At 40.8% G+C, this 21,320-nt stretch overlaps 1 protein-coding gene across 1 annotated transcript in view; it reads right to left on the bottom strand.

Moving 5' to 3' along the window:
* The window catches only part of NELL1 (neural EGFL like 1), a gene marked incomplete at both ends in the record, with an annotated part of 595,597 nt that overhangs the window by 564,860 nt on the left and 9,417 nt on the right, over window positions 1-21,320 (bottom strand). Inside the window, one exon of the mRNA XM_081332330.1 lies at window positions 12,148-12,276. Within this exon, the coding sequence (XP_081188456.1) occupies window positions 12,148-12,276 (129 nt within the window). The remainder of the gene's footprint in view (window positions 1-12,147; window positions 12,277-21,320) is intronic.

Genomic DNA, 21,320 nt, shown 5'->3' with positions numbered 1-21,320 from the left:
AGAAATAAGGGATTGCCTTTCAGTGAAAGGAAAAAAGATGGCAGATTTAGCAATAGCTTAATGACATGCTTTGATAATATACCATGATCTCTAAAACCTTTTTGCTTATATTCACTTTCTGGGCATGACGGTTGGGAGGGGCACCCAAAAAATATGAGAAGGACTGCTGCCAAAGCCTATCAAAGCAAGAGAAGTTTCAAAGAAGCTTTTTTTCTTAGTTGTCTTTGAGCTTGTGTTGTTTTCATATTTTTAAAATTTAAAATTCTCAGTTGTAAGCCTACAAAAGAAGACCAAAGTGTCACTGCCTTATAATGTTATTTTAATAATTCTTCAATGAAAATAGGAGGGAGGCAACTTGTGGCACTCCAGATGTTGATGAGTCACAACAGCCATTGTCTCTCTCCATTGGCCAGGCTGGCTGACTTTTCAGCCATCTTTTAGCAACAATTCATGTGCTGCACTTTTGTTGCTCACACTAGAAAAATGCATTATGAAGACTTCTGCCTGATATAATATACATCAGAAAGGTAGTCACCTATTGTTTATTGTCTCTCTTTATATTGAATTGGGTAGAAAAACGGAACAAAATTCATCAGGATTATGATTCCAGAAAAAAAACTTCAGGGTTTAGGGCAACTAGTGTACAAGAAAGTACATTTGAATGTACATTAATCCAAGCAAAACTTTAAAAATTATTCAAAAGGAGGTTGTCAAGGATTAAACTTTGGCAGTTATGTGCCTCTTCATTTCAACTTGCCTTTAGATTAAAGGGGGAGGTGTTACTTTCAAGTGGGTTAAATGGAGAAACAAAACTTTTACGATTCAGCTGAAGACCGTGAGAGCCTGAAACATTTTCAAGGATACCAGAACAGGTGCGGATTTGAAGCAGACGGTTCCCATAACAAAGTGAACTTATTTATTTGGACTCCATAAGACATTGGAGGTTTGGGTGGGAAAATTATTGTTTAAGTCTGTGAATTGGTGTTGGAACCTCAGAGTTAGTTTTGCTTTGACAGTACATGCAGTGTATTCAATAAACAGTAAGATTTTTGGAGATGGAATAAACCTGGAATTTTATTTGGATTCTTGAGCTGGATGTTGACAGGTATTTCTACAAAAGCTCTAGTGAACCTTGCATTTGCAAGGAAAGAAAGATCTAAAGCCACTAACCTACTGCAATCTATATGGAAAATCTGGGACTAGACAATGGAAGTTCTAAAGGTAGACTCTGTAATCTTAGTACTAGAATTCAGATATGAAAATGGAGCATAGGGTCCTTTACTCTATGTAACTTTTCAACTTTTGCAAAAGGAATAACTCCTGCTGAAGCAAACGCTCTGGTACAAAACTCCCCTTGTGTCTCCAGTTTGACCCATTAGTTTAACTATTTCCATCTATAATTAAGAGATTTTTTTAATAGAAGTAGAGGTGGAGATAGAGATAGAGATATATAAATGATATCGATATCACCAAACATCCCCGAAAACACCTGTCTCTTTGGAGTCTCACAAGGACAGTATTTCATGAATGAAAGCAAATATATGTGTCTCAGGATAAGGTTGCAAGATCTAACCTGGGTCGGTCATCGGGACCAAAGGTTTAGTCTTCTCAGCTTCCAGATTTATGATGGACCCATCCTCAAGAACTTCTTTCTGGTAGAGAGAAGTCCTCTGAGGCTTGACTCTAGTATGAGTCCAAAAGCTCAGAAAACTAAGCCTTTGGTCCCAGTAACCGACCCATATTGGAACTTGCAAGACAGCATTTTTTTTCCTTTGTAAAAAAAGGAAATAAGGGAGGAAAAAAGATACTTTGAACTCAAACATGATCATAAAACCAGTTAAAACAGGTAAAATTCATTAATTCAATTAACAGGTCTGTTTGAATTGTTCACAAGAAGAAACCAAACACAAGAAGAAACCAAACCAAGTGTATGCATGGACATACAATTCTAAACTAGGCATCAACTCTGCGGGAAAGGTAAAACTACTTCCCTCCAATATTATTAATACTGGCTATTAAAACAGAGTCTTGCAAATCTGATGTCTATTAAATTTATGTATACAAGGATAAGTGCACCTGCATGCAGGCAACAATGTTTTTGGCATCTACTATATTTCTCATTAAGGGACGCCGTGGCTCAGTGGGTTAGGACACTGAGCTTGTCGATCAGAAGGTCGGCAGTTTGGTGGATCAAATCCCGAGTGCCGCGTAACAGAGTGAGCGCCTGTTACTCGTCCCAGCTTCTGCCCACCTAAGCAGTTCGAAAGCACGTAAAAATGCAAGTAGAAAAATAGGGACCACTCCAGTGGGAAGGTAACAGCGTTCCGTGCGCCTTTGGCGTCTAGTCATGCCGGCCACATGACCACGGAGACGTCCTCAGACAAGCGCTGGCTCTTCGGCTTTGAAACGGAGATGAGCACCGGCCCCTAGAGTCGGAAACGACTAGCACGCATGTGCGGGGGAACCTTTACCTTTACCTTTTATATTTCTCATTATCAATTCTGCTGAAATAGCACAACAACTAATACCTTTGATTAGCATATAGAAGGTTGCTTGAGAAAAAGGACATTTTGGGGGTAAAAGGAGGTTTACAAATAATATGTAGAAACAAAGGAAGGTGAACTTGACAGAAATAGATAAATCCCTTACCAAAGCAAAAAGTCAGAAAACATGGCTTAAGTCCCAAATAAGTTGATGTTATATGAAAACAACTCAGGCAGACACTTCCATAATTGACATGAGAATAAAAGAATATTTTAAAAAGTAGCTTCCAATCTTCATCACTACAAACACACTTAATAATTTGTCACCTCTGTAATGTTACATGCAGGTATTCATTCTTCCCATCACCCATTTCTTATCTGTATGCCAATCCATAAATTATTATCAGATCTAATTCAGCAAGAAATCTGTAATGGGATCCCAGATTTATAAATGTGCTTTATTTTAACCTTGATCAAACAAACCAACTTTGTGCTTTGTGCTTAATATTTAAATTATTCAGATGCTGCAACAGGATTTCTCCTAAGTGGAAATGCGACAAGTGAAGATATTGATCTGGATAAAGGGTTTTCATTGGACTTGCAAAAAAAGTTGGTTAAACTTGAAGAAATCTTGGAGATGAAAAAAAGAAAAAAGGGTACAGACTTAACCAGAGGATATGAAAATATATCTTGTTAGAGCAAGGTAAAAAAAATATTAGCCCTATGCGAGGAAATCAATGAAGTCCAGACAATTTTTGAAACTAGGTCAAAGGCTATGACAAGTCAAAACAAGAGGAGGATGAGAATTTTATTCTGCTCATTAATAAAATACACAAATATATTCATGAATGAGATAGAAAACAATTAAGCTTTAAAAAAATGAATATGGACAAAAAGTTGAACTGACATCTTCAGCAATCCTTAATTTAAACAGAATTTTAATAAGGTTCATATGATATGGATACTGGAATTCTTTGAAGCTATAAGGGAGCTATTGTTTTGCATTTTTCCAGCTATAAAAATGCTAAACAAAAAACTAACAGAAAGCTCAAAACTATTTCTGTTACTATATGTATTATCCTTTTCCTCTTTCTGTTAGGCTAGCTAAGAAATAGATTTGACTTTTTTACCGAATTTTCTATAAGCTGATCCCATTGGCTACCCAGAGAACCCCTGTCAAATAGAGTTTTCAGTTGAAATATTGTCTACATACAAACCCATTAACACAGATCAGCCTACATTTCCTGCATGAGTTGGCAGCTTGTTGAAAGCCTTTGGCCTGCCACATCCTAGCATGGAGCAGAGCCTTCCTATAATATATTTTATCGAAGGTTACTCAAACAACAAACTCCTGACATTCCTTAGATGAAGTTTCTATCAAATGAAAGTTGTCTTAATTGTAAAAATAGAAGTTGCCTTTTACTGAGTTTGCAAGGATAACACAATGAGAAAGATGTTATTAAAATGGTTGCTGGAATTGGGCATGTCTAGTTTAATGAAAAGAAGGACTAGGGATGATATGATAGCAGTGTTCCAATATCTATAGGGTTGCTACAAAGAAGAGGGAGTCAATTTATTCTCCTGAAGCACCTGAAGGCAGGACAAGAAGCAATAGATCAAGGAGAGAAGCTACCTAGAACTAAGAAGAAATTTCTTGACAGTTAGAACAATTAATCAGTAGAACTACTTGCCTCCAGAAATTGTGAAGGCTCCAACACTGGAAGTTTTTAAGAAAAGTTTGGACAATCATTTGCTGAAATTGAATATGGTTTCCTGACTGAGCAGGGGGTTGGAGTAGCAGAACTCCACGGTCCCTTCCAACTTTGTTATTCTCTTACTTCAACGTTGGGATTGCTACATCTTATTGCACTTCCTTGAGCATCCATCACATTAAAAATATGCAGTTTAAATTTACACAGGCGCGCAAATAGTTGAAGGAACCAGAGGAAACTACCACTGTGCTAAATTGCAGCTGACTATTGAGAGATGATAGCTAGTCTGCAAGTGAGAACATTCCGATTTATCCAGCTCCTTTCAAGAACTAATAGCAACTTAAATCATCAAAAAAAGAAAGAAAAGTTATACGTAAATTTGTTTAATCTACAATGCTAATGTACTGTATATGTGTAAATTAGTACTAATAAAATTAGTTGTAATTTTAAGTCTCTAGGCAATGCATCCTGAGATAGTATGAAAACAATATGACCAGGTAATAATGCAATGTCCAAACTTTACTAGCCGGAGGAACCTTTAAGGATTCAGCTCTGCCTTTTTGTTCTTTCAATAAAAGCACACTTGGAGTCGACTGTCCTTCAAACTGAGAGGTCCTCTGTATAATAGGATGCATGATCACATTTAAGTTGGCTTTTAGCCATCTACAGCCTTTTAATCTTCTAGGAAGATGAGACTTGACAATCATACCTTAGCCACAAATGCTCCAAAGTAGTACATGAACTACATATGCTACATGAAGTAGTAAATGCAGGCATGGCAAATGACTTGGACACACAACTTGGAAGCAAACTCTAAAATAGCAAGTTGGGGTTTTTTTTTCTTCTGGTTAGGAAAACAGAAGAACAGATAGTAGACAGGAAAGTCAGGGAAATAAGAGCCTCTGAACAGAACTTGTTAATTAAGTCTATCAAAAAAAAAATCCCGGATAGCTGTTGTTTTCAGTCCATTTCCCTTTCCTATTCTCCCATAGGACTGACTTAGCTTTGATTAATTTCTTTTTACTGGCAATTCTATTCAAGCTCCAGGTTTCCACTGCAGAAAAGACTAGGAAGTACTGCCCCCTCCTGTTACACATAAAGCAATAGAAATCTTATATAGTATTTCAGCTAAGACTTGAAATCACCGCCCCCCTTGGGGAATTTCTAATTTGGAACTGTATTTGTTGGGGGGGGTCTTGACATAGTAGATCAGTGCAAACTTTTAACAATTTTTATATCCTAAATGAAGAAAACTTTACATTTTTCTCTGTTAAATTCTGTATTATGATTTTAATCCATTTTACTAATTTAACCTGATGGTTTTGAATGTTTAACTTCTGTCTTGTAGAATACTTATTATCCCATCCAATTCTGTGTCCTCTGTGAATCTGATAAACATTCTCTCGACTTCTTCGTTCAAGTCATGCATAAACATATTAAAGAATAGAGGATTCATGACTTTTCTTGAGCCAGCCTACTCAATATTATCTTTGATTTAATGAGAATCCTATAATGAGCATTCACGGAGTATAATTTTTGAACCGGCTAAGTTATCCATTTCACCAGACTTCCTAATCTATCCATCACTTACTTTTAACAAGCTTGTGCTCTGAACATCACGAGGTACAAGTGCTTTGTTAACTGAAGACCAAGTTAGGGATAAATCGTTATGGAGAAAAATCTGCCTTCTTTATGTGGTCCTCAGGAGTCAAAAAATGATTTCAACATTATAACATTTCAATCAATGTTATACTGTATCTACAGCAATTCTACAATCAGGAAATCACCTGATAAAAGTGACAGAAAGTTAACGTGTGAAGATTTGCCCTCGGCAAGTAATTCTGACTTCCACCCAGGAACTTTTCAGCAACAAGATTGTCACATATTCTCAGTGTTGGACTTCTTTCTTTGGAATAGCCACTCCTTCTATATAATGTCTATACAATGACTTAACCATTCCCTGTTAAGTTTTTGAAAAGGGCAGTAGAAGACACAGAATGTTGAACTCTCTCTGCTGTAGTGGAAACAGCACAGTTTATTGTGGGTGTTTGCTGTTCCTTACAGTTTGCATGAGTTTAACTTTATTGCTGGAAGCCAACTATAAGATTGATTGATTGATTGATTATTGATTGATTGTTTTGTATCCTGTCTTTATTATTTTCACAAATAACTCAAGGCAGTGAAAATATCCAGCACACCTTCATCCTCCTATATTTCCCACAATAGCCATGTGAGGTGAGTTGGGCTGAGAAAGAGTGGTCCAAGTTGAGATGATGCACAGATTATTCTGACCGGAATGGTACAGAAGACTGAATAAGTAAATAAATAATGTATTGTTATCATTTATGGGTTATAATGTTGCTTCAAATTTATCTCCTTATGGTCCGCTTCAGATTTTTTTTCCCAACTATCTCAAAACACAGCACCTCAAAAACAAGATTGCGTAATCCTAACTAGACATTGATAACTTTATTGGTGGCTATTTTCAACTGGTGGTGCCAGGTCTATTGGTTTCTTTGCACATACTATCAGAAACAAATTACATGGAATTGGTAAACTGAACTTCCACAATCATCATCCAGTTTATGATGTCAGAGCTCATCCTCCAAAACTCTGCCATTCTCACTGTAGTGCCTACAAAACTGTTGTGTCTCAACCATCCTATAGGCCAGGGGTGTCAAACTGCCGGTCCATGAGCCAGATGTGTCACGCAGAAGCCACACCCACCCCATTGCCAGCAATGGCAAAACTGTCCCAATACAATGCGCAACATCATGTGACGTCGCGAGTTTGACATTGTCTGCTATTGTCCTATAGGAGAGGAAGGATATATAGCATAGCTGAGATTATTGAAAGCTACTCACAAGTATCAACCCAGTTCATTTGAACCATCTGTTTAAACTTTCTCCTACAAAAATGATAACTTCATGAAAAAAGGCTTTACCATGGTCCTGTTTTCTTATACCATATAACTTGCTCAGTAAAAATCAAGGAGTGAAAACAGCCTGAAAACTGGATTCAGTTCTTTATCTCTGATCTGTCATGACCTTCTAGATACCTGTAAAAACCTGCCTCTCCTAAAAGGCTTTTGGAGATTAATCAGAGTGGAGCCACCAGCAGAACAGTTTTATAACTATTCATTTGCATGCATTTGTAACATAACATACCTTATATATTGATATCTTTTTCACTTTTTTTCTTTCCTACAGTTTTATCACAAGTGCAAGGTCTGCTTGTTTTCAGATCAACCAAATGTTGATCCATTGGTTGTGACAGGAATTGACCAATCAGCTTGTCACTCAACCTGGGCTGAAGGAGAGTGGTTGACACAAAGTCGCCAGGCAGCTTTCATGCCTCAGGTGGGCCTAGAATTCCTGGTTTCTAGTCTGATGTCTTAACCACTATATCAAATTAGCTCTCAGATAAATTGATATAATGCTTTATTAATTTTGTACATTGTGCATTGCCAAGAGACCTTTCCTGTGAGACGATTAAATAAATGCCTTTAATAAATCAACTCTATAATTTGATTGCACTCTTTGCCAACCCTTATTCTCACAAAGTTTTGTGTTGGCTCTGGAAGTAACAAGCATGGTAACCATTAAAAATTGACACAGGACAGACTTTTCCATCAAAAGCCTCTTTGGAGATCTCTGTCTGTGCCTTTCCTACTCTCCTGTGAATGAAAACTCAACTTTTGATTTGATCATCTATAATAAAACCGTAATAAAAGCAAAGCTGCACAACTTTCTCAACTGCTGTTTTCCCTTAATAACCCTTTGTTAGAATTCACTTTTGCTAAACTTCCCATTTCCCTAGCAGTTCAACTAGAGTCAAATTAACCTCCTTACCAACTTTTGTTTAAACTGTTTATACTTCCTGTCAGGTTCATATAACCACTCAACCCTCAATGTGCCATACTCAGCCTCATGCTTAGCTCTCGATTGCCTTCTCTGATTTATCCTGCTCTATGCCTTTGATTTTCATGTTAAGCTTTGTTCTACATAAGCAAACTGACTTTATAAGAAAATACGTCAATTTCTCTATTTCAGTGTGCGTCTCTATGTGTCATGTTGATGCATTGTTTATTTGTTTCTGAAGAACTCCTATGTGTGATTATTGATTGAATTCACCAAGATATTGCTTAATATGCTTGCATCATGACATTTAGCCAGATATGCTAATAAATGGCTATGGGTGGGAGAGTTCTTCATTTAAATAGCATTTTAAGTTAACTAGCTGCTTTCAGATCTATATCTACGGTATATTACAACAGTGTTTTAATACTAAAGGCCTACATTACAGGGCTGCAATAAATGTCACAAAATAATGTATGTAAAATATGTTGTATGTCAGGGTGGCACCATCTAAATGGTCAATATTTTTATTCCATACTTTTTTTTCATCCATACAACAGTAGTTATCTGAGACTCTTATTCTCCAACCCACACATTATTTTGAAAGCAGAAACACTATTATCAGTCAACTTTCTTTACCTTTTTTCAGTGTACTATATTTGTGTTAAACAGCAGGTTAAGATTACTCAGTGATTTATATTCTACACCCACATAACTACAGTATGTAAACCAAGCAGTGGTGAGATTCAGCCAGTTCACACCAGTTTGGCAGAACCAGTAGGTAATTTTTTGTTGCCCAGGCCCAGGATGGACTTCCGGAAGCAGCAACCACACAGAGAACTGGTTGTTCACATATTTGAATCCCATCACTGAAACCAAGACATTTGTGTAAATATATTTTCCAAAGCAAGCAAAGTCACTTTAGATAGAGCAAGAAAAACAAATATGACATTTTTATATAATGTGGCCCCCTTTAAATTAACTGGAAAGTAAAAATGGACTCACTGAGTTAATACTGACACCAAAAAGCACATTAGTTACAGTTAGGAACTATCTAAAGATCCTTCACCCATTTTTTTATCTTCCAGAATTTCATATTGTCCTTTATTACATTTGCTGATAAAAAAATTCCAATGTTTAATACATTATCATGATGATTATGATTAAAAGATGAAGAGCTAAGAGCCACCAAATGCACAGTGCAAGGCTATTTCTAATTGTCACAGGAGTCTGCAGAAAATCAGGCTATCAAATATGTGATCTATTTCTAGAAAGGTTTATTTACAAAAAAAAAAAACATGTCAGCTGAGCAGTATACTAAAAAGAAATCCTGGATCTTAACACAAATTTAATCTCATCCTTGAATGAAAATCTGCAACAAAGTTAGTTTTGTGCAACAAAATATACTCTCATTTCCTGTAACACTGTCCAGGGAATATAGTGGACTCAAAGAACTCATGCCATAAAAACAAAAGGCCTTTTTATTTTTTTTTATTTTTCTTTGAACAATGTCTTATTTGGTATACATTTCCAACAAGGGACCTTTGTTAATAAATAGATTGAAATAACACAGTAATACTGTAATAATACTATATTATACTATATTATAATAATATATAATATTACTGAATTGGATATATTTTAATTAATTAAGACTTTTGTATCAGATCTGATCTGAGTAGCCTTTTCGTGCTGGGACTGGGTGATCCCAGCAGCCTCTTGGTTCTCTCAGGAACCCTAAGAAATGAAGCAAATTAAGAGATGCCTAGATGATACAGACATAAAACAGTAAGCAAAGAAGATGAAACACAGATACAAGCTTATATTCAAGCCTACTGTGTGGCAATCAGGGTGGCAAGGCAAAGCTATTTGTCCATTCTTATTGCCTCTATGGACTGTTGTACTATTGAGTGTGTCCTAGATCCTGCCAGGGAAGAACAGGTGAAAATAACCCAGTGTATACTGGAATTATTTGACTGAGAATTTTGTGTTCAAAGTTGGTCATCATTCACTTTGATTTGGAATCTAGATAGATGGAATCTATTAAAATGACAGGGTTGATCTTGCTGTTGTGTGGTGTTACCTGGGAGGATTTTGACCTGTGGATTTTGAGGAAGTAGAATTCTCTATAATTTTAGTTCCAGCATTTGTGGAGTACCTGGCTGATTAAAGCAGTCAGAGAGCAAGCTGAGAGTTAGATATAGGCAATAATCACTTTTTATTTGAAGGAAGAAATTCCAAACCTTTTCATTCAAGAAGAAACTCAGCCTGAAACCAATGGAATTGCTCAACTACCATCCAATCTCCAACCTTTCCCTTTGGGGACAGGGAGAGAAGATTGCTGAGGAAAATTATAGGACTCCAATTACAAATAATATAGGTTATCATCCAGATGACAGTTTGGTTCTAGGCTAGATATGGGGTGGAAACCACATCTCTGCCCTGTGGCAAGACTTGGTTGGAGGACCTTTGACCAAACTTGTGTTCCTAGATCTTTCAATAGCCTTCAATACTCACAATTTCAGAATCCTTCTGGATTATTTTCAAGGACTAGGAACTGGTGGAATTGACTTACAGCAGTTTCTCTCCTATCTGAGGAGGCCAATCCAATCCAAAAATCAGGTATATAGATTATATTGGTTCTTTCTTCTACCCTACATAACATCTGCATATGGATCATTAGGGACATTATCCATCAGTTCAGGGTGAGGTATCATCAATAGTCTGATGATATTCACTTGTACATCTCTACTCTAAACCCAGTGGGGGTTATGATAGAAAGACTGACTTAGTGCCTAAAAGCTGTCAGAGTCTAGATGGAAAAAAGAGTTAAACACAACACAGACAAGATAGAATGACTATTAGATCAGAAGCCTATTCATTCCAAGACAATACCAAGTTGAAATAGCAGGTTTATAGTTGGGGAGGAGAAGACTCCTAGACTCATGGCTTGAAAATACATAAAATTATGGTCAGGGTGGCCTTTGCCCATTTTAGCTAGTGTGTCTAATGTTGTCTTACCTGGAACAGGATACTCTGAGAACAGTCACTCAGACATTATCATCTGTTGGGTGAATTAATGGAACTGGCTTTAACAAGACTTCTAGCACTGAGACTATTCTGAAACCTTATCTGGTACACAATACAATGACCCGCAAATTTATTGACCCATCATGATACTGCCATAGTACACACTTTTGCTGGTTCTGCACTGGTTATTGGTAGGTTTGCAAGGATAAATAGGTCAGGATCTGGGTATTTCAGAGATCACATTTCTTATATGGTTTCTGTCTGTCCACTCCTACAGCCAGGGAGAATTTACTAAAGCTCCTAGTTAGGATGGAAATTACGGTGTGGGATGGGGATGTAGGTGATAGCAAGTATTCTCTGTTGTATAGCTCTCCTATGGAACAGTCCTTCACACTACCACCATTCCTCCAGCAAAGATGGCCTCTTCTCTGTTGCCATCCCAGAAGCTGGTAAAAACCTGGTTCTTCTAAATCTGAGAAAATACCTATGGAGCCATCAGTGTCTATATTAATGTACTAAGGAACCTCTAGTTATGAATCAGCTGAGAAAGAGGTTGCTGCATTCAATAACTTTATTTAAAAATCTTATTTATGCACTTAAGGAATGTATCCCTGTCTCAAGATGGAGAGACCCTACGTGATTTACTTATGTTAAAAACATAATAAACAACAATTAAAAAAGGTAAAAGTAAAGGTAAACAAGATTTTTAAATAACGTTATTGGAATGCGGCAACCTCTTAGCTGATTCATACATGGCTCTCAACATCCAAAAGAAAATCACAAGGATGTCAAAAAGATGACACTTATATAATGGCACTATTGTGCATGTCCCACAATGACGTACTTGCCCCATAATGTCACACGCACACCTATGCGTATATGCATTTGCCTGATGACATCTTACCCCCCTTTGTTCCCATGTGGAGACCCATGAGACCCATGAGACTAAAAATCTCCAATGGAAAAATAAAATAAATAAAAAGAGAAGAAAGAAAAGCAGAGTTTTATAGGAATGAAGAGGTTGTATTATTCACTGTTAAAACTTTAGAAAAGCATTTGCTTTACCTTGAAAGAGAAATGCTTTGCTGGTGTTATGTAGTCCAGACACCTGTGTAACTCCAATAGTCATATTGACAAGATCCAATTCTTTGATAATGTCAATCTGTAAGCTAGGGTCCATTCCAAGGCCAACAACTAGGAGACAAAAGATGCATTTTAGTTTGAGTGCAGTAGCTAAAGATACTGTACAATCATGTGCAGTGAGGTATGCAAATCTGATGTTTAAATCAGCACTTGTTCTGCAGTATAAGTAACAAAAAAGATATTTATTTATAAAATTTATTCATTTATTTATTTATAAAATTTATTTGCCACCCATCTTACAGTATACAGCACTTAGCACTTAGACTTATATACTGTTTCACAGTGCTTTAGAGCCCTCTCTCAACAGTTACAGAGTCAGCATATTGCCCCCAACAATCTGGGTCCTCATTTTACCGACCTCAGAAAGATGGAAGGCTGAGTCAGTCTTGAGCCAGTCAGGATTGAACTGCTGACAGTGGGTAGAGTTAGCCTGCCATACTGCAGTCTAACCTTTACTTATAAAATTTATTTGCCACCTATCTCATATCCACCAGTTCTTGGTGGCTTACAACATAGGAAACATTGAACAACATTAGAAGTCATCCACCATAAAAAGCACAACTGATAAAAAAATTAACAAATAAAATCTGGACACAAAATGGCAAAGAGAGGAGCCTGACATATAGGGGAGTGGGGGATTAATCAACCACCTCCAGTATGAAGCTCCCTCTTTGGGTTTTCCAAGCCGTCTGGCAGAACCAGGTCTTAAGGCTCTTATGAAACATCAAGAGGGTGGGAGCCAATCTCACCTCAAGGGGTGAGATATTCCAAAGGGCAGGAGCCACAAAATGTTGCCCCATCTTAACTGAGACCCGTCTTTCAGAATAGTTATGGACTACAGTGCACAATAAATTATCATCATCATGGCATGATATACGAGACCTGCAAATGAATACGTCGTTAAGCACCAGAGAGATAAAAAGTAAGACAGAGTGGATGAAAAATTTTGTCATTTCTTGGGCCAAGCAATGTGTGCCTTATGGTTGCATGGTAAGCAAATGTCAGATTATAGTTTATAGTCTATAGTTTATTTGATTTATATACCGCCCTTCTCCTTGGTGGGACTCAGGGCGGTTCACAGGGCATACATAAGAAACACTATACAAAAATTAAAAAGAATTAAATCCATGCCCAATTAAAACAGAAGTACAGATTAAAAACAATTAAAAGCCCATAATCCCCCATCAGGCCAGACCAGCTAATTCGAACAGATGGGTCTTCAGGCCCCGACGGAAAGTTCGAAGGTCTGGTGCCATCCGGAGCTCCACCGGCAATTGATTCCATAAAGCCGGAGCCCCCACAGAGAAGGCCCTCCCCCTGGGGGCCACCAGTCGACATTCCCTGACTGGCGGCACCCTGAGGAGGCCCTCTCTGTGGGAACGCACAGGGCGGAGGGGAGTCGATGCCGGCAGCAGGTGGTCCCTGAGGTAACCCGGACCCATGCCATGTAGGGCCTTAAAGATCGTGACCAACACCTTGAACCTCACCCGAAAGACAACTGGTAACCAATGCAGCTCGCGGAGCAAAGGTGTAACATGGGAGTACCGGGAAACTCCCAAGACAACTCTCGCGGCCGCATTCTGTACCAGTTGGAGCCTCCGAGTGGTCTTCAAGGGAAGCCCCATGTAGAGAGCATTACAGTAGTCAAGGCGAGAGGTCACGAGCGCATGAGTGACTGTACACAGGGCATCCCGGTTCAGATAGGGCCGCAACTGGCGCACCAGGCGAACCTGGGCGAAAGCCCCCCTAGTCACGGCCACTATATGCTCTTCCAAAGTAAGCCGTGAATCTAGAAGGACTCCCAAGTTGCGAGCCCTATCCACGGGGGGTAAGAGCTCACCCCCCATAGAAAGAGATGGAACATTTGGAATGTCCCGGGATGCCGGAATGCACAGCCACTCAGTCTTGTCAGGGTTGAGCTGAAGTCTGTTCCTCCCCATCCAGACCCGAACCGCCTCCAGGCAACGGGACATCACGGCGAGGGCATCACTGGGGTGGTTTGGGGTCGAAAAGAAAAGTTGGGTATCATCGGCATACTGATGATACCCAACTCCAAAACCACGAATGATCTCACCCAGCGGTTTCATATAGATGTTGAACAGGAGAGGCGAGAGAACCGACCCCTGAGGAACTCCACAAACGAGAGACCTAGGGGCCGATCTCTGCCCCCCTGCCAACACCGACTCCGAGCGTCCCAGGAGATAGGAGGAGAACCACTGAAGAACTGTGCCTCCCACTCCCAATCCCCTGAGACGCCGCAGCAAGATACCATGGTCGATGGTATCGAAAGCCGCTGAGAGGTCTAATAGGACTAGGACAGAGGAATGTCCCCTATCCCGCGCCCTCCAGAGATCATTCACCAGAGCGACCAATGCCGTCTCCGTGCTGTACCCGGGCCTGAAACCCGATTGGTAGGGGTCCAGATAATCCGCTTCATCCAGGACCAGAGGGAGCTGATGCGCCACCACACTCTCAACAACCTTCGCAAGAAAGCGAAGGTTGGAGACTGGACGAAAGTTGTTCAAAACGGCTGGGTCCAGGGCAGGCTTCTTGAGGAGAGGTCTCACCACCGCCTCCTTCAAGACGGTGGGGAAATAACCCTCACTCAAAGAAGCAGATATAACCGCCTGGAGCCAGCCTCGTGTCCTCTCCCTAGCTGCATAAACCAGCCAGGAAGGGCACGGGTCCAACAAACATGTGGAGGAGCTCAGCCTCCCCATAATCCTGTCCACTTCATCAGGGGTCACAGAATCAAACTCTTCCCAGATAACATTGACAAGACCGCCCGTGTCCTGATCGCCTGACTCTGCCCAGCTGGAGTCCAAACCGGTCCGAATCCGAGCGATTTTATCCGACAGATGATGACTAAATTCCTCGGCACGACCTTGCAAGGGATCCTCCCTCACCTCCTGATTGAGAAGTGAGCGAGTCACCCTAAACAAGGCGGCCGGGCGATTATCTGCGGACGCGATGAGGGTGGAGAAGTAATTACACCTCGCCACCCTCATCGCTGCGAGATAAGACCTAATATAGGTTCTTAACCGCAACCGGTCGGGTTCGGATCGGCTAGACCTCCAGCAGCTCTCTAGGCCCCGTTTCCGGCGCTTCATCTCCCGGAGCTCCGCGGAAAACCATGGAGCTCGCTGGGATCTGCGCCGGGTCAGGGGCCGCAAGGGTACAACCCGGTCAAGTGCCTCAGTGGCTGCCCTTCCCCAGGCTTCCACTAAGGCATCAGCCGAGCTGTGAGCAGTGGAGGCAGGTGGGGACCCCAGCGCCGCTTGGAATCTATCAGGATCCATTAAGCGTCTGGGGCGGTACCATCTAATTGGCTCCGTACCCCCACGGCGGGGGGTGGCAAAGCGGAAGACCAGCCGCAGGAGATGATGATCGGTCCATGACAGGGGCATAATAAATGGAGAGCCCCCACCTAGATCATCCAACCACCGTCTAGATAAAAAAATCAGGTCAAGGGTGTGGCCTCCCTCATGAGTTGGCTCTGAAATTACTTGCGTCAGGTCCATGGCCGCCATGGAAGCCATGAACTCCCGAGCTAGCTCAGATGAACCTCCCAGGGATGGTAGATTGAAGTCTCCCAAAACTATAAGTTTGGGAAACTCAACCACCAAACCCGAGAGGATATCGAGCAGCTCGGGCAGGGCTGCCGCTGTGAGACTAGGCGAAATGTACACCAGCAGCAAGCCCAACTGCGCCCCAGGACCAAATCTCATGAAGAGAGACTCACACCCGACTATCTGAGAAACGGTGGCCTCCCGCGGACATAAGGTCTCCCTAATGGTAACCGCCACTCCCCCACCCCTACCTTGAGCTCGTGGCCGGTGTAGCACCCGGAAACCTGGTGGGCAGAGGTCAACCAAAGGGACCCCACCCTCTGGGCCCAACCAAGTCTCCGTGATGCAAGCCAGGTCCGCATGCTCACCCTCAACTAAATCCCTAACGAGGGGAGCTTTATTAACCACGGACCTGGCATTCAGGTACACCAGCCGGAGCTCAGGAGGCTGCACATCCCCGCTCCCGGGACCTCGGGGAAGAACCAGAGGGTCGGAGCGCCTCACCGCTTGAAGACAGCGGAGACGGCCCTCCCGGTAACGATATGGCCCCCTGTCTATCCGCCTGCTGCCGTTCCCCGTCGTGGGAATTGGTAGTCCCACGACCCGCTCAAGAGCCCCAGATGTAACCACAACCCGCTCCCCCCGAACGCCGTCAGACCCAGGCCTGGCCTGCAACAAAGTTGTTTGGCTACCCCCCACCGCCAGACAACCACTACCCCCCACCCCCCTCCCCAACCCCCTAAAAAATTTAGCTAAAAAATTAACCAGGGGCCTCTTATTAGGTTTATATCGAGAGCCCCTGGCCTTTCCCGGCCATCTCTCAGGGTCCCAACAATTGGGCCCCTCATCGAGATTAGGGAAAGAAAAGAAGGCGGGACGCACCCAGGAGAGGGGGGCACCCCTGAGGGCGAGCAAGTCCGTGTCGGAATATTGATGCATCCAGTCAGCAAGTCCAGAGAGGGAAGTCCAATGATTGAAACCAACAGGAGGATCAAAGGAAAGGAGTGGGACATTTGGGCCATCCACCAACCACTGCCACTTGATTGGATGCTCCCAGAGGCATACCACAACCCGTCCTCTCACAACGGGACGCGAGTCTGCCTCCGGGGATGGTCCAAAATGCCCACCCTGGGTGGGGCAGCACCCACAGAGCTCCCACCTCTATGGGGCTGCCGATGTAAAACAGGCCACTCTCCCACTGTGGCCTGTACCCAGGTCCGTTATAAGCCACGCTTTTTCTTTAATGGGCTTCTTCTAGGTTTTGGAATGCAATTTAGAATGTGCTTTGGGTGCATTTAGAGTTTCCACTAGAAGGAAAGATGTTTTACATTTGGAATTTATTGGGAGGACACAGTCAGGACAATTTTTCCCCTGAGAAACTTGGAAAGCTAAGCTTTTGGATTTCCACTAGCTGGTACTAAGCTCCTGACACAGAGCCAACCTTGCATTTTGTAGGGTCCAGGTTTCCAGGTTATCAACCCAATATTGTTACAAAAAGCCCCTCTTAGGTAAAGGCCCATTTACCTTGAAGCAACTTGGCACGAAAATGACTTATAAACAGATGCAAAGCATGCACGCACAATGGTTTTATACTGACTCTGCACAAAGAAAGACTTGCCAGCCTGCAGTTGCTTAAAGAAACAACTGTGAGCTGCCTAAGGGCTGCAACATCTGCACCACAACAAGGATTCCAAACATTTCACAGTCCAGCAGGCAGTCTGTATTATCAAAACTGACACCACTCACCTGTTCACCAGCAAGATCCTCACATGCCCTAGCTGCACATAGGCTCAGCTGCCACAAATAAGTTGTCCCCTCAAGAATGTTACTTTGTTCATGCAACTCTGAGTCTCTAATTTCTAATACTGCAATTGTCTTCCTGAGACAAAAACAAGCCAGCAGCCAGAGCCTTCACGGGGGATGGAAGGAACTATTGTCTAAATCTGAAAGATGGCAGCCTCACAATCCAAACCTGCCCGTTTTATACTTATGTTCAATATTGCATGCATGTACAAAAGCAACCAGGCTTTTATCACAGGGCTGTGCTCACTGTCTGACACATTTTTATCTCCTTCCTAGGAACGCCTTTGTCAATACCTTTGTCATTTCTGATAAAATCAAGTTTGCAACTGGACTTTTATTTCTTGCAAAATAAAACATGATGACTGTCTCCAACTAGTTTTTTTTCCTTTTCTTTGTTTTTTGACTAAATAACTGTCTTAAAACATTTAATGTAAACAATGTAATCCAAAAGTAAGCCCTCAGCCCAATGAACTAATAAGGGCAGAAGTATAAAAAAGGTAAAGGTTCCCCCGCACATGCGTGCTAGTCGTTTCTGACTCTAGGGGCCGGTGCTCATCTCCGTTTCATAGCCGAAGAGCCAGCGCTTGTCCAAGGACATCTCCGTGGTCATGTGGCCAGCATGACTAGCACGGAACGCTGTTACCTTCCCACCGTAGTGGTCCCTATTTTTCTACTTGCATTTTTACGTGCTTTCGAACTGCTAGGTGGGCAGAAGCTGGGACGAGTAACAGGCGCTCACTCTGCTACGCGGCACTCGGGATTCGACCCGCCAAACTGCCGACCTTCCGATCGACAAGTTCAGCGTCCTAACCCACTGAGCCACCGCGTCTATATTAAGCCTAAATGTCTGGTAAATCTAAAAAAAAAACCCTAAAAGGCACTTAAAACATGTTATGCTGGGCAGCCCCCAGTAGCAATATTCCTCAAAGACCATCTCAGTAATCCACATTAAATTACACAAGATTCCTGAATTAATCGATTCCATTCCTGAATTGATCCTTCAGTTCAATGGGCCTCAGTTTAGCATACTTCAGATTTGTCTGTTGTATTTAAAAGTAGCCTGAATGTTCATTGTTATATTGGGACTTCCTTTTTTCAGTAATAATTTTTCGGAAAATATTATTTCTATTTCTTTATCTACTATACAGAATGGTATAAATGGAGGTAGGAGGTATAAATGGAGCAATTAAACAAGGGATTGGGTTTCAGCCATTGTGCTTGTATCATACATTGATCAAGTCATGGTTTAGTCATTGAAATCAATTTTCCAAGGTTCACACTCCCTTGCTTGCAGTAATTAAACAAAATGCTTAGGTAGGAAGGCAGATTTACTCATACATATCCTTGTTGTACTCCAAGGTCCTCTTCCATTATCTCAGAATTGACCATTGATCCATAATTTCACGCTTACCACGTGGATCAGGCTTGCAATATTAATTTGTCTTAATCATCTCTATGGTTTATGTCTAATATAACAGCTGCCTGTGACATCTCATCATCCACTTTAAGAATGAAGAACTGTGGTAGGTCTTTGGGACTCAGAATGAAGCATTGGGCCAGTATGTAAGGAATACTGCTGGAAGGAATTGCACAAAGAGGAGGGGGTGATTTTTTATTTTTATTTTTTATTTTTTGATGTTCAAGGGTTTTGGGGCTCAAAAATAAATTCCATTTGCCATTTAACAGACAGCCTTAACAGCCATTCTTCCCTCAATCTCCTTAAATTGAGGGTTTACTATATGCTGTACTCAATGTGTCAAAATATCACTTCCCTGCAAATTAAGTACACCCCACAACCCCCTGCATAGGAAAGCTTCACCCACATGCTTTGTGGCTTAAAAATAATTTGAACTGAGAGCATCTGTAGAAAACAGGCAGCAAAACTAAAGAATAAGCTTTCTTTACTCCTATTTAATGACTTTGAATAGAAAAACAACCAGGAAGCAAGTGTCACATTAATTTAAATTCTTAAAGTACTAGCCTCAGATGATATCTTGAAAAAAGTTGGACTGCTTGAACTTTTAAAAATAAAAAGTTCAAATAAAAATATTCTCTGCTTTCTGTCACTGAGACTTATTCTACCTTTTAATTTTTAAAAAAGCAAATATTCTCTTTCCCTCTATTTCTAAAATTTTATTAAGGACATAAAAGAGACTGAGATAGCCATTCAGAGGCAAATAGCTTAGCTTGATATGTCAATCTGACTTTAACTCCTGAAAATCTTTGGTTAACAAGTCCAGGGCTGGCTCTAGGCAAGGCCAAGTAGAAGCTCCATGAATTCATAATGAATAAATGAACATTTCAAGTTGCGGGCAAGTACCCTCTCCCATCCCATTTCTCTCTCTCTCTCTCATCTTCATCTTCTCTGAGGACAGAAATAAGAGGGTGAAATCTGGAGCTTGAAATCATATGTGTAAAACGAAAAAGAAAGAAGAAAGAAAGAAAGAAAGAAAGAAAGAAAGAAAGAAAGAAAGAAAGAAAGAAAGAAAGAAAGAAAGAAAGAAAGAAAGACACATTTTGAAATTCCTAACAAAATCAGACGTTGAGCCGAACTATAGGGGGTGTCAGTGTATGACTTTGCTTAGGGTGCCAAATTGTATAGAGCTGGCCCTGGGCAAGTTATAAGTGTGATTAATAAATTAATCTGCCCAAACAGATTTAGTTTGACATGAAGGAACCTCAGATTTTTATATTCATGTCTCTTCCTTCTCCTGGGAAAAAAAAAGAATTCTGAAGTTTTGTTTTAGTATAGGTTTTTGTGCTGTCTGGGATGGAAGACTGTGCCTGATGTAAAATAAGAATGATTTGAGTACTTAAGTGTAAATTAACATAAAATCAGTTATGATTATCTATAATTCCAAGTCTAGACAACATGACAAACTTCATTAAATGAAAAGCAGAAACCACCAATCTCCTTTTTCCTTCCATGAGTGAGTAGCATTCAGAAGACTCATTGCTATACATTCACGCTACACTAAATTGTGATTTAGCTTTTCTGTGATCATGCAATTCACATTTCTGCCTCTATCTGTGAGCTATAGTCTATCATCTGTGAAACTTGCCTGAGTTGTCCTAATTATAGTATATATGGTTAATATTATTTTTGCATTGAAGCAAAAATATTCCTCCGAAGTTAAAATAAAACAGTGGGTGTTTATGTTCTTGGAACAGCATGTAAGATGACTTACATCTGTTTACACAGCTACAAAATTTCAGTAATAATTCAGAATAGGTCTTTCAAAATGCAGAGCAGTGCCAATGCAGCGTCTATTTGTTACCCTTGAAAACAGCTGCATCTTTTTTCCTGAGATTGCTTTAGTGCGCTCTGCAGCTACAAACACTCCATTTGAGCTCCTTAAGGACATGTGTTTGTTTATTTATTTATTTTTTATTTATTTATTCATTCATTCCTCAAATAGGAAGCGTTGTACAGACTGACTACTTAAGAAAGAAAAAAGATAATGTATAGTGTCAAAAAATTACTTTGCTGTGAGTAAACAACTTAGTAAGGTCATAGAGGTTCAACTAGGTCAGGAGGAGGTGAGTTGGGGTTCAAAGATCATATAGAACAGAGGTTCTCAACCTTTGGGGCACCAGGGACCAGTTCTGTGGAGAGAAGATTTTCCACGGACCGGAGGGTGTGTGGTTTTGTGTGCTGCCTGCATCTTGTCGATGAGACTTTGCTTGTTTGTGCAGACCGTTGCTGGCATGCCACGGCCTGGT

Source organism: Vipera berus (assembly GCF_964194415.1).
Source record: "Vipera berus genome assembly, chromosome: 1".
Lineage (NCBI taxonomy): Eukaryota > Metazoa > Chordata > Lepidosauria > Squamata > Viperidae > Vipera > Vipera berus.
This window is presented reverse-complemented; position numbering and strand designations above follow the sequence as displayed.